This window comes from Artemia sp. Qi Xiang Cuo, chromosome 13 (assembly GCF_049724085.1).
Source record: "Artemia sp. Qi Xiang Cuo chromosome 13, ASM4972408v1, whole genome shotgun sequence".
Lineage (NCBI taxonomy): Eukaryota > Metazoa > Arthropoda > Branchiopoda > Anostraca > Artemiidae > Artemia > Artemia sp. Qi Xiang Cuo.
In genome coordinates this window covers 21,919,415-21,934,414 of record NC_142806.1, presented here as the reverse complement: position 1 = coordinate 21,934,414, position 15,000 = coordinate 21,919,415, and the positions used below count along the sequence as shown (strand labels likewise).

The following is a 15,000-nucleotide window of genomic DNA, read 5'->3' as shown; positions in this document are numbered from 1 at the left end:
ACATGACCTTCTTTGTGTGGTTGGGGACTTCAATGCAAAGGTAGGAGCAGAAAGAGACTACTGTCCGAGAGTCCTAGGGAGACACGGTCTTGGTGAAATGAATGAGAACGGAGCCCTCCTAGTGGATTATGCTCTGAGTAATTATCTTATGGTCAGCACAACTCAGTTTGAGCATAAAACCATCCACAAACAGTCATGGATCTCGCTAGACGGCAGGACGAAGAACCAAATAGATCATTTCCTAATCTCAAGGAGATGGCGGACAAGTCTTCTGGACGTACATGGCTTCAGAGGGGGGGGGATGTCCAGTCGGACCACATCTTAATGGTAGCAAAATTTAAAGTCAAGCTGAAAGTGCCCAAAAACGCAAAGTCAAATTCTACGAACCTTTATGATGTGAATAAGTTACATGTCCGAGAAACCCGAAGAAAATTTTGTATGGAGTTGAAGAACTCATTCGCTCCACTTGAAATATAAAACGGCACAGACAGTCCGGAAACAGCGTGGCAAAAAATGAAGACAACTTACAATCAAATTGCTAGGGATGTGCTCGGGTATAAGAAGAAACCGAAGAAAAGACGGATATCACAGGAAATTTGGAATCTAATCGACGAGCGTAATGACTTGAGACAGCAAATTTTCTCTGCTGGTGGCGACAGAACTTCGGTCTTCGCAAAAGTCCTATATAGAATGAAGGACAAAAAAAATGAAGAAGTCGGCAAAAGCTGACAAGCGGAGGTGTGTAGAAGAGAAGGATACACTAACAGAGGAAGCAGCTAGAAAAGGAGACTCCAAAGCAGTTTACAGGCTCACAAATGAAATGCTAGGAAAGCTTCCGAGCAGATCCAGCCAAGTCAAAGATGAGAGCGGAAATGTTCTCACCGAAACTGAGAAAATTGATGAGAGATGAGTATCCCACTTCGAAAAGGTTTTAAATAGATCGAGACCAACTGACCGAGAAATTATCCCTTCTATGCCCTTTCTTAACCTTAAGATTGACGAAAATCCCCCAACATTCTGCGGAAATACTTGTTGCAGTGAAGAAACTCAAGATTGGAAGATCACCTGGTGAAGACTGCATAACTTCGGAAATGATCAAGGCATCAATGAGGACATGCCTCTCAGTGTGGATAACACTGATTGCGACAGTCTGAACGTTTGAAAAGGTCCCTGGAGACTGGACCAAAGGGATAGTTGTTAAGATATTCAAGAAATTTGATGCTCTCAACTGCGATAACTGGCGAGGTATAAACCTAATATCAGTACCGTAAGGTTGTAGTGTTTGTAATACTCGAGCGACTGAAAAAAGCTCTTGATCCGTATCTGAGAGAAGAGCAAAATGGCTTTCGGACAGGAAGATCTTGCTCAGATCTCATATTCACGCTCAGGATTCTGATAGAAGAAGCAAATGAGTGGTCCAACAAAGTATACATGCTCTTCATTGATTTTGAAAAGGCATTCGAATCCGTGGACCGTGACACATTCTGGGAAATTCTACAGTATTATGGTGTCCCCAAGAAAATAACAAGTTTGATCATGGCCTTTTATGAAAATACGGGATGTTGCATAAAGACAGAGAACGGAACAACTAGCTACTTCAAAATTATGTCAGGAGTGCGACAGGGATGCGTTTTATCACCCTTTTTATTTGTAATTTTAATGGATTATGTTTTGAGAGAAGCGGCTGGGTTCGGAATAACAGTCGGAAATAAAATCCTCTTGGACCTTGACTTAGCAGATGATGTGGCACTTCTGGAAATGACAAAGCAGTGACTCCAGGAGCTCCCTAATAAAGTGAGCGCTAAAGCGAAGAAAGTTGGCCTAAACATCAACATAGACAAGACTAAATCAATGGCAACATCAGGCTCGCCAGTCGAGCTCCTGCACAAAAATCGTAGAGTCAAACAAGTCTGTGAATTTGAATACCTTGGAAGCTGGGTCGATTACACAGGAAAAGTGCAAATTGAGGTCAAGAGAAGACTTGGCATGACAAACGCTGCTTTCAACAAACTTAAGCCAGTATGGAAATCAAAGAAGTACTCGCTTGCACTAAAGCTGCGACTTCTTAATAGCAACGTTTTGTCCGTGCTATTGTATGCCAGTGAGTGCTTGCTAGAAACTAGATGTTGGGACAAAGAATAGACACAGCTTTCGAAAATATGTGCTTGAGACGCGTGCTGAATATCGGTTGGCGTCAAAGAATCAGCAACATTGAGGTCCGCAGAAGAACTGGCCAGCCGTTTATTACTGAAGTGATTAAGAAGAAGAGATGCAGCTATCTTGGCCACGTCCTTCGGATGGAGGACTAATAATCCCGAACCAGGTTCAACAACGGCAGCCGCATGGGCGTCGAAAGAGGGGAAGACAGAGAAACACACTCAGACACACTTACGATCGTGATCTACGCAGCGCTCACACATCACTACAACCCAGTGGGAAGATGTACTTGCCGCAGCGCCAATACGTAACGTTTACCGAGGCTTCGTCGATGCCCTATGCGCCCCAGATGGCTCAGGAGGACCTAAATAACTAAGTAATTCAGACGTTTTCAGGGGGGACTTTTTCTTGTATGGGAGGGAGGGGTCGAGAGTTACGTGGGAGGATCTTTCCATGGAGGAGGTTTTCATGCGGAAAGGGACATTTTTATGAGAGGGGTGCCTGATTACCCAGCATTATTTAAAATAACGATCCGAAATTCAATAAAAAAAAGAAATTTTCAACTGAAAAACTTTTCAACTAGAAACTTTTCAACATCAAAACTTAAGACGAACAGAAACTATTACGTATATGATTGGGTTCAGAAGTTATTCCGTATATGAAAGAGGCTATACCCTCCTCAACGCCTCACTTTTTACAATAAAGTTTGACTCTTTCTCACAAACTCTATTTTTCTAAATAATAAAAAAAAACTTTAGCGTAAAAAGCTAGGCGTCGAGGAGAGGACAGCCCCTATCATATACGGAATAGTTTCTGTTCGTTTTAAGTTTTAAGGTCGCTCTTTACTTTCAGTTAAAAAAAACTTTTTTTTTATTTAATCTTCCTACTAGAGCTGGCTAGCAGGGCTTTGCCAACCTAAATCTTGACAGATAGGATTTTCAATGGTTATATCCGTAACCGGCTGTTCTTTGGGTCGAATGCGGCTAGTCAAGAATTTTAAAAAGGTCAAGTTAATGTAAAATTTTTACTTCTAGGAGGATCTTGAAGATGCAGCAAATCGCTTATCCACGGAATCCATTCTAATCTCAAAGTCAGCAAATACAACCTTCAGAAATCTACAAAATATTCAAAGTTTTCTTAAAAATAACACAGCTCCTCTTCTTCATCATGTAAGTGAAAACTCATACCCTAGAAACTATTCTAGAAACTATTATATGTAATGATATGATGTATTAGCTCAGAGAAAGAAAACTGTCACTGGAAAAAGGCTAAGATCCCTTAGAAATTACCAACCCTGATCATAATAATAGATATCATACATTACATTACACCTAGATCTGCAAGAATTGACATTTAGGTGTTAATTTAGCACATTTAATTTAGGTTACTCCGCCAGAAACCTCTCATGTGGAACAAGCAGGAACGTCCCTCTACAGAACTTTTTAGAGTAACTTCAATAAGTTGGAAAAAAATTACTAATGAATAACAATTTGGGAATATAACACACTATTTGAATATAGTAAAAATGATGACTATAATAATATAATATATGTTCTTATATAATGAATATAAGATATACTACTACTACTACTACTACTACTAACAACTCACCGCAGCAGCAAGCCGCCTGAGGCCAACACAGCTACGCACGCTCCTCCTCCATCCCGATCTATTCAAAGCCTCCCTTTTTACACCCGCCCACGAAGTTCCCATTTCCTTTAAATCTTTCTTTATGACGTCCTCCCACACAGACGGGGACGACCTGCTTTCCGTTTAGCCCTAGAAGGTTGGCCGAAAAGAACTATCTTCGGCAATCTGTCATCCTTCATCCGCACAACGTGCCCTAACCACCTCAACCTTTCTTTCATTATAGCCCCAGAGAGCGGTATTGAACCACATTTTTCGTATAGCCTATTGTTTGAAATAAGGTCAGTCAGCTGGGTACCCAGAACAGCCCTTAAGCAATTTTTCTGGAAAACATCTAGCAAATCTACATCCGCTTTTCGAACCGCCCATGCTTCAGTCATATATGACCACTGTCATCACTGTAGCTTCTAATATTCTAATCTTGGTTTGCAGACTTATCTTCCTATTCTTCCACTTTTTTTAACTGTGAAAAAACACCCTGAGCCTTGGCTATTCTATTTTTAACATCTTCACTACTCCCACCACCAAGGTAAGTGAAGCTGCCCACCTGATCAATCTTTTCATTACCCAACGTCACCTTTTCATCTTCACTTATTCCTAGCCTTAGTGACTTAGCCTTCCTAAAATTAATTTTCAAACCAATTCTAGCACCCTGAACTCGCAAAACCCCTAAAACTTCATTCATTTTGCTCACACTTTCATCTAGGATGCTTAAATCATCAGCATAATCCAAGTCCAGGAGACTTTTTCCTCCCCATTTGATTCCGTGGTCTCCCATTGCCTTTCCTGTGCTCCTTAAAACAAAGTTTATCAAAATAATCCATATAAAGGGGGATAGCACACAACCCTGCTTAACTCCTGATCTAATAGAAAATCAGCTGCTAACCTCATTTCCTACCTTAACCGCAGCAGTGTTATTCTCGTACATAGCACTAATCACTTTAATATATTTGTCTGGTATACCGTACAAGGATAAAACCTTTACTAAAGCTCTTCTATCAACAGAGTCAAATGCTTGTTCATAATCTATAAAACTGAGGACCAAAGGTGTTTGAAAACTCAGGCACTTCTCAATTATTAGCCTAAGAGTGAAAATTTGGTTGACACGTCCTCTACCTTTTCTAAAACCGCACTGCTCTTCTCTTAAAACTTTGTCTATGGCATATCTCAGTCTAAAAAGTATCATATTACTAAGTAAGTTGATACATACAGAGACCAGACCAATGCCTCGATAATTACCAAACTCACTTTTATCACCATTCTTATAAAGTGGCTTAATTAAGGTTTTCCTAAAATCATTAGATACTTCCCCTTTTTCAAAAATCATATTCATAATCTTCAATAACTTATTTCTAACCTCAGAGCCACCATATTTAAGAAACTTATTTACCACCCTATCAGCACCTGGAAACTTATTATTTTTTAATCCTTTTCGTACTGTTACTAATTCCTCCTCACAAAACAAATCTTCCTTCACATCCAAGGTATCACAAACTTTTTCATTTTCCTCTATATTTTTTCCTGCAACTCTATCTCGGTTAAGCAAGTTCTCAAAATGTTCGGCCCATCTCTCTTTATTTTTTTCCTTATTGCTAATTGCGACCCCATTCCTATCTTTAACTGGGACAAGTCCGAATTGACTACTCCCTCTCAATTTGTTAACGTGCCAGTACAATATTTTACTATTATGCTGTCTAGCTGCATCTTCCAGATCCTCGGCAATTTTATCCATGGCCTCCACTTCACATCTCCTTAGCTCATATTTTAATGCTTTATCCACTTTCTTTACATTTCTTTTGTTTTCATACGATCTGTCATTCAGAAAATTCTTGTACAAGTCCCTTCTCCTTTCTATTAAACATAAAGCTTTTTCACTAATATACTTAGCTGCAGTTCTAGCTTTCTTCTTTAATACACCTTCCGCAACTTCACAAATTATTTTTCTAAAATGATTCCAACCATCTTCCACATTATCAAATTTTAAACTCTTAAGTTTAGTATCCAACTGTTTCTGGAAAGTTTCTCTCAAATTCTCATCCTGGAGTCTACCAACATCATAACTTCCCGGGAGATAGTTACCCTTCCGATATTTCAGCTTTAAATTAACCCTTGACTCTACCAGATGGTGATCTTTACTTTTAACATAAATAACAGCACTCCTATATACCCTAGTATCTTGTATTGATCCTGCTAGTCTTCGGTTTACTATAAAATAATCAATAAGGTTTGCTGTCTTACCATCACGGGAAAACCATGTTAACTTATGGGTCATTTCATGACCAAACACCGTATTGGTTATAACTAGATTGTTATACCTACAAAATTACAAAAGTCTGTATCCATTGCTGTTTTCTTTTCCTACACCAAATTTACCTAGGCTGGGATACCATCTATTCCTACTTCTACCAACCTGGGCGTTAAAATCTCCCAGTAATAACATCATATTTCTACCTGGGACCTTGTCTATTTGCTCCTGTAACTGTAAGTAAAATTCATCTGAGTCACTAGTATTTCCGTCAGTCGGTTCTACAGGGGTGTATACTACTATAACTGATACCCTGAACTTTCTAGTCATAAAATGAGCAATTAGTATTCTATTATTAATACCTTCCCAGCCTAAACAAGACTTAGCAGCTTCCTTATTCATCATCAGCCCTACTCCATGTCTATGTACCCCATCCTTCCTGCCTGAGGAAACAAATTCTATATCACCTAATTTCATGCTTCCTACCCCTGGCATATGATTTTCTGATACTCCTAATAAATCCAGTTCGGGTCGTCTGAATTCGTCAGTCAAAATGTCGATACGATAGCCATTTTTTAATTTCGTAACATTCCAAGTTACAATTTTCATGTTCTTTAAATCATTGAAATTACTTTCGCCTCAGGAAAAGCAATGATCCCGGATACCAGTGCAGGACGGGGATCACATATCTTCTCAAGTCTACACCGAAGTGCTTAAGCCGGCTTAGAACCGGACAGCATGAGGTCCCTGGGACCTCCATGAATGGAGGCTTTGTGCAATCCTGGGCCCATCTTGGTCACAACATGGTTTTCAGCACTTGGCGATGCTCTTCTATCAACAAGAGTCGAAATTCTGCACAAACAGTCTCAAGCCTATTACTTCCGACACATTATATATTCATGCCTACAAATATTATGCTACTACGGGGAGGCAACCCATAATAGATAAATTAGCTAGGAAGAGGTTTTTCAGCCCAAAGACGCCCATCAAAACATACCAAGCCCAGAAGAATTATCCATTAGTCAGAATCCCGTGCAAATTCTGTGTCGTTTACTAGGCTATAATTTCCTCGAGGGGCGCCACTCCTCAAGTGGGAATAGAGTTGACCGCAAGGTCCCCAGTCTTGCAGGTGCCCCGAAAAGGTTGAGGCAGCCATTTTCAGAGGCCGTTGTCAATAGATATGGATCATACGCCCTGCCACATTTGTCCTCCTATAGAGGATCCTCCCGTGATGCTGTTCTGCATCAACATGCAATTTAACCCATTACTGGGAGAAGGTTTGCAACTCATGGGACTTATGGACAAACCAGTGGGCCCTTTTGAGTGTACATTTGAGGGGCCTTCTTCCTCCTCCACCTGTATTTATGACTTCGGGCGAGGGTGCCCCAGATTCTATTATGGAACCCCAGGGACAAGGTCCCCCTTGGTCCGTGCCTCCTATGGAGGTACCCTACATATCTGTAGAGCGTTCCCCTATCGCCACCTGGGGGCACGCTGAATGGCCTGGGAGAGGCCAGTCCATTACGCTCATGTGTGTGTGTTGTTTTGAGAGTATAACCTTGTGAAAACCAAATCATAAACAACTGTTTTTTCTGCTAAAACCTATCTCTGAACAAAGGGTAATTGACATTATTTAGGGCCATTGCCTGGAAGCTCTGGGTGAAATGTTAACTTTGGAGGCCTAATTTTCAACATTTTCCTGGAGACCTTTCAACATTTTTAACAAAATAATTATCTAAAATTTTGATCCATTATCAAAGATGTTGTTATGTCCAGGTAGCAGAAAATGGCATGGGAGGAAGGCCTGAAACCCTCTAGTCCCTTTCAGACTTTAAAAGAGTAATATAACTTCCAGTTTCCATGAACTGAGCCACCTCCTAAGTCTCCGTGACCAGTGCCTTGCCACTTCTATACAAAGTGGCAAGGGTAAAAGAAGTTTTTGGGCCATGTTTTGGGGAAACCACAATTTTTTGTCCTTTTTTCTGTCTACATTGGGGTCATCTTATTTCAAGCACTCAAGGATATAAGTTTTAAGCCAATTGGAAAGTTTTTGACTGTTTATTAGGCTCTATTTTTTTTTGGGGGGGGGGGTAGGCAAGCAAATTAATTTGTACATTAATTTCCTCTTGACCCAAAGAGTTATGGCATTATCAGAAAAAAAAACAGTTTTTTGGCATGACAAGGCCCCATAGCCTGCTGCCTCCATAACAAAATATTTGATCCTTTTGACCAAGAGAATGATCCTTGAAAGTTTCAAGCTAATTGAACACCCAAGATCAAACAAGGCCCCTTTTTGCATTATAAAACAAATGTGTGAATAACCGGAAATTTGCATTATACCCTTGTGCCACAAGCTGTGGAGCAGTTATTCTAAGAGAACTTTGGCATTCGGTAGCACCTCGTTTGGCACTGGTTAGGAAACAAGGTATTGTAATATCAGGGCCCAGTCTGATTGCCAGTTTGAAGGGCAATAGAAGAAATTTCATCCATTAAACTAAATATGTCACGTAACAATTAATGGAATATGTCAACGGAACAATTCAGCACGAAATAAATAATCCGAAGCTTTATCAAGTGTCAAAGTGCCCATCATACATTTAAAAATTCATTTATAATACACTGTTTAATTTGTTTCTCTAAATTCTATCCTACCGAAAAGACCCCCATAGCGAACATATTTACGTTCATGTTGTCTACAACACTTTCTGGTTCTATATTGATTCTGTTTGACCATAACAATATCAATTAAGTTATAATACAGTAATATAAAATTAACTGACATACAATTTATGCCACGATTTGTCATGCACTTTGAAACCGAAACCGTGCTTTCCTCCACTTCCGTAAGCCAAATTGATTCTGTTTCTTTGTATCCATGTAGATACCGTCTGGAGCAAAAGATGAAAATGGAGTAGAATTGTTGATAAAAGTGCAACTGCCACTGGTATAAGATGATGAATCTATTGGCCAAGTAAGAATGCTAGGACCGTTTTAAAATATTTTTAGTTTCATTAGTCGTATTTTAATCTAAGCTGCTTTATATATATATATATATATATATATATATATATATATATATATATATATATATATATATATATATATATATATATATATATTCGTGTTTTGCTAAGGCCCTTGAATATAAGGTCAAAATATTCATTCAAAGTTAGATTCCACTGTCTTACAGAAAAGGATTCCCTATTGTTCTACTTTTTGTTTGTTCTTATGATGGAAAGGCGGTGTGGTCTTCGTTGCTATTTAGAAATATAAATATAACTATGTTTTGTAGTATATTACCTTCATAAAAATGTTCTTTTTCTTAGAGACTCCGGGACTATTCTAAGAGGATATCTGACTACATGAGCCAATTTACAGTATACATGCATCAGGTGCTGAGACAAGATGTTGCCAATTGCAAACCTCTTTGGGACATTTATAATCAAACAAGAATAGTCTTATGTCGATATGTTTTCGATCCTTTGGTAAGCTTTTTTTTTCACACATAAAATATAGTTTTTTTTTGGAACAAACTCCGTTGTTTTTGTTTTTTATAAGAGTGATTTTCATTGAAAAATGATGATTATTTTCTTAAATCTTATTTTGAACTTTGCCTCTAACAAAAGTTTTGATAAAAATTTTGCTAGCTAAATTACATGTAGATAAATCTGGGGTTGTTTTCAAACTATTTTCTCATTAATTTAGATTATTTATTGTTATTTTTCATACAAATTCTTTTTATGAAAAATCATTTCCTGGATGATTTTTTCCTCCAAAAATTTCAGCGGTCTTGCAGATACTCATGACCCTACATGTGAGTGTTGCGTCTTTTGGACGAATTTTTTCTACCGTTAGAAGATTAAAAATTTGCTAAGAAATAAAATGACGGAGTAAAGATTCGACAGACTTGATTTTCTTCATGTTTACCGTAATATTTCCATAATCATAGAAAGTGTTATTGATGCAATGGCGAACGCTTGAAATCATTTTATTTTTATTAGTACTATAAAAATCAAATACAATAATAAAGAACAAAAATTAAAAGAGTAAAAGAAAAAGAAAAACAAACATGTTAGATATTGCAGCCCCAAGACCTGAACTAGTAGGGGGCCCTATCAATGCAGCAAGAACTTCAAATGCAGAAAAATAACCTTATAAAATAAAATATACATCAGTACATAAAAAGAAGCGTCAAAAACTTACGGACAAAGGAAAAAAATAAATAAAATACGGGGAAAGACCAAGATAGAGAAATCTCACTACAGTCTCCACATTCAGAATTCAACAATATCGGGAAAGACCTCTCAGACGAAATATCGGAGGGAAAAAATTACATAGCTTAGCAGCTAAATAAATTGGGGAACACTAGGAAAAAAAAATACGAAACAGTGGAAGTTCAACGGACAGATAGGACTTGTAAAGAGAAAGGGAAATATTCAAGACGGAGCTTTTTTGTAAAAACTACACAGGATTTTAGCAAGGAAACGATGTAAAAACTTACAAGCTAGGAGGAAACATTTCTTTTTTAACAGTGAATCAAATCTTTAATGCCAGTTTTATTATACAAAGCCAACAAGGTTGGGTTGGTCCAACCTTAGAGGAATTCCAAACACACCTTTATTCTGAAGGCGTCTTATAGGAGCTAGTAAAGAAGAGCATACCACACCCCAATCATAAAAGCAATAGAAAGTTCGTGAATTAAAAAACGCATAATACAGCGAAACCTTTACCTCTGTGGGAAGAAAGGATTGAACTCTATGGAGGACATCAAACTGGCGAGAAAGAATACCCAGGAGATAGGAAAGATGAGGCTAATAAGAAAGGTTAGAATCCAAAAACACACCCAAAATTTTAATTACCATAGTATGTGGAATAAGGATATATACAAGGAAAATCAGCCAGGGAGTAATAACCCATCGTAAACATTAGTATACCACTTTTAGACGCATTAACAGCCATTTTGTTTGCGGGACGACACGAGTTAACTTTATGGATAACCCTCTGTGCTAGTTATGTTACGCTTGCCTCCTTTTCAGCGTAAATTAAAATGTTTTGGTCATCGTCAAAGATCACAAGTCGCACTCTCTCTTCTGACAAACCAGTTTCTATGAGGTCATTGATGAAGAGAAGAAACAGTAGCGGACCCAGAGTTGACCAATGGGGAACTCCACTTTTTACAGGCAGACAGTGGGATTTGATACCATCGATCTACATAATAGTAACGATCTGAAAAATATGATTCAAACCACCGGAGTAACACTCTTCTTATTCCATACCTTTCTAATTTCCGCAACAATAACGGATGGTTGACCTTGTGGAAAGCTTTTGAAAAATCCAGGAAAATACCGATTACCTTAAGTCCAATATCAAGGGTCGGTCATATGAGCTCAGTAGCATTAATTAGAGCGTACTCCGTCGAAAATCCAGCTATACAGCCAAACTGAGAGTCGGATAACATGGGGCTGCCATCTTCATCTGTAACTGCCTGAAAAACGTACAAGTCTGTTATACATCAACTTTTCAAGAATTTTGAGAAGACAGGCAGTAAAGAAATAGGCCTATAATTTGATATTTGAGATGGGTTATCCTTCTTGCGGAGAGGCACAACTCTTGCAATTTCATAAGCTTCTGGAACACAACCAGAAGAGAATGATAGGTTGAAAATATAGGACAGTGGTAGAGACACTGTTGAAGCAGCTTGTTTCACAACAATGCTACACAATCCATTTGCATCCTCACTCCTGGAATTATTAAAACAGAAAATTACCCTATTAACTTCTTCTGAAGAGCAAGGAATCATGAATAAAGATTCCAAATCAGACGGTGAACCAACCACTGGCTCAGGCAAAACTGGGGGAACAATTAAATCTAAAAATAACTTAATGAATCTATTAATAGCTTCTTCTGTTGAGAACTCGGACTGGCCAAAACAGAAGGAAGGTAGGAGTTTTACTGCTTTCCGCCTTCAGTTGATGACGTACCAAACGTTTTTAAGGTTTTTATGACATTCATCAATCCTGAAAAGAAAATATCTTTTCTTAGATGCATGAATGAGAGTAGTGAGATGATTCTTATAACGCTTATAGCTCTCAATATCAGAAGGGTCATCACTACCTAAATCCTGCTTATAAACTTTTACTTCAGCCAGGAGACCCTCAGCTGTAATTATTTAATATACTTCACCACCGGAAATATTCTATCCACCAAATATTTAAACTGAACTGTAAATCTTACAGCTACACAGTCCACATCCTTCACCTCTAAAATACTGCCCCAATCACACAAGGAAAGCTCCATACTGAAAATAGAAATATTAATTTTTGAATAAACTCGGGCAGGTGTAATATAGTTTTTAGTTCCATGATTACTAGGAGAAACAGGCCTTCTCACACCAGGAAGAGACAAGAAAATAGGGGAAATGGTCAGAAAAATTAGAAATAAGTACACAAGCAGCAAAAAGATTTTGGAAACTTATAGAATAAAAACATTATCAATTAAAGCTGCACAATTTCTATCTTTAATACACCGATTTGGGAATAATATAGAGGGAAGTAGACCATTAGATGTTAAGAGTCTCGAAAAACAAATTTACTCCCTTATCTCCTCCAAGCAAACTAATATTAAAATCACCCAAAAGACATATTTCTTTAGCTGAATTTTTATCAGCTGAGCAAGAAAATGGTGAAGGGGCGAAGAGAAAAGATGTGAAGGATAAGGAGGGGGCTTATAAAACAAACCAACAAACTTGCATCCTATATCAACATTTAATATTTCAACAGCAACAGAGTAAATGGCACGACTATTTGCAACTCTCAAGATCTGGTCTTCTCACGTATCTCAGATGACTTTGCTAGAACATTTTGTAACCTTTCTTGTATATATATTGCTTTGTGTCCTTGTAGGGAGTAACTAGAAGTTTCCTTTACATCACTCAACCATGTCTAAGACAGTCCAATTACATGGTGAGGGCACTCCTGGGAATCACCTAACAGAACAAATAAACCCTCCCATTTAGACTTCAGTCCCTGAATGTTCAGAGAGTACACATTGAAGGATTCCTTAGTAGAAAGCGATGTTGCAATTTTTAAATATTTTCACCAACATCATGATAAGTACAGGAAGACAGTGCAAGGTTATTTAAGACTTCATCGGACCTTTTACTTTCTGGAGAAGAGTTTTCGAAATATGAATTTTTTAACAGAGAATTAGTCAACAGGGTAAATGAACTCACATTTTCAAACATTTTTACATGACAAAATTTGATAAAGATAAGGCTACATGAATTTGATGGGATACCTAACAAACATAGAGAAATATCAGTGTGAGAAATATCATTCAGAGTAATGGCCCAAAGTATAATGCGGCACCAGGCTTATTATTTAAAGACAGTAAAGAATAAGAGAGAAAATTGTAACACCACAAAGTAAATTCCTACAGAAACAATTCATTATATTGTAACAAAATAAATCCAAATCCATCAATTTAATTTCTTGCATTTGCAGTACAAGGTGATGGGATCCCAAACAAACATAAAGAAATATAAGTGGGAAGGCCCATATTATTCAAAGTATTGGGCCAAAGTACAATGTGGCACCAGTCAAAATTATGTGACCTGCAAATGTGGTGGAATGAAATGAGATAATAATCAGGCTACATGAAGGTGATAGGATCACAAACAAATATAATTGAAAAGTTATGTGAGGTGCATGTTTGCTGACATGACAAAAATAGGATAGAATTTAGGCTACATAAAGGTGATAGGATCACAAACAAAGATGCATAATAATATTGGGATGGGGCATATTCTTCAAAGTATTGGCCCAAAATATAATATGGCACCAGTCAAGACTATATGAGCTGCAACTGTGCTGACATTACAAAAATATGATATAAATCAGCCTACATGAAGTGATGGGATCCCAAACAAACATAAAGAAATATCAGTGGGATGCCACATATTATTCAAAGTATTGGCCCAAAGTATAGTGTGGCACCAGTCAAAATTATGTGGGCTACAAGTGTACTGACATGACAAAAATATGATAGAAATCAGGCTACATGAAGGTGATAGGATCACAAACAAATGTAAATTATTATCGATGCGATGGTACATATTGTTCAAAGTGTTAGTCCAAAGTACAGTATGGGACCAGTCAAAGTATTGGGATGGGACATATTCTTCAAAGTATTGGCCCAAAGTATAATGTGTCACCAGTCAAGACTATATACGCTACAATTGTGCTGACATAACAAAATACGATAGAAATAAGTCTACATGAAGGTGATAGAATCACGAACATGCATAAAGTAATATCGGTGGGATGGCAAATATTATTCAAAGTATTGGCCCAAAATATAATATATGACCAGTATAAATTACGTGAGCTGCAATCGTGCTGACATGACAAAATATGATATAAATCCAGCTGCAAGAAGGTGATAGGATCACAAACAAACATTAAAAAATAAGTGGGAAGGCACATATTGTTCAAAATATTGACCCAAATTATAATTTGGGACCAGCTAAAATTATGTGAGCTACAAGTACGCTGACAAGACAAAAATATAATAGAAATCAGGATACATGAAGGTTATAGGATCACAAACATAAAGAAATTTCAGTGGGAAGGCACATTTCACTCAAAGTATTGGCCCAATGTCACCAGTCAAAATTATGTGAAGACATTAAAGAATAATACAGAAATATTGTAAGACTATAAACTAAATTCCTGCAGAAACAATTCAATGTGTTATAAGAAAATAAATTCAAATCCATCACCTTAATTTTTGCAGTACACAAATCAATTTCATTCTGATCATTGAACTTGATCATTCTTCCAGATTTGGTTTTATACAGGATATCACCTTTACTGGACCAAACATTACGCAAGCCTAGCTTTGACTTGGTATATGAAAGAAGCCATAGGGGTGGTTTTGTAGGCGTCTCAGAA

The 15,000-nt window shown here is 37.6% G+C and overlaps 1 protein-coding gene across 1 annotated transcript in view; it reads left to right on the top strand.

The window, feature by feature from the left end:
* Nucleotides 1-15,000, top strand: part of prom (prominin) — a 142,830-nt gene that overhangs the window by 119,029 nt on the left and 8,801 nt on the right. Inside the window, exons 13-14 of the mRNA XM_089099206.1 lie at nucleotides 3,192-3,326; nucleotides 9,376-9,534. Of these exons, the coding sequence (XP_088955332.1) occupies nucleotides 3,192-3,326; nucleotides 9,376-9,534 (294 nt within the window). The remainder of the gene's footprint in view (nucleotides 1-3,191; nucleotides 3,327-9,375; nucleotides 9,535-15,000) is intronic.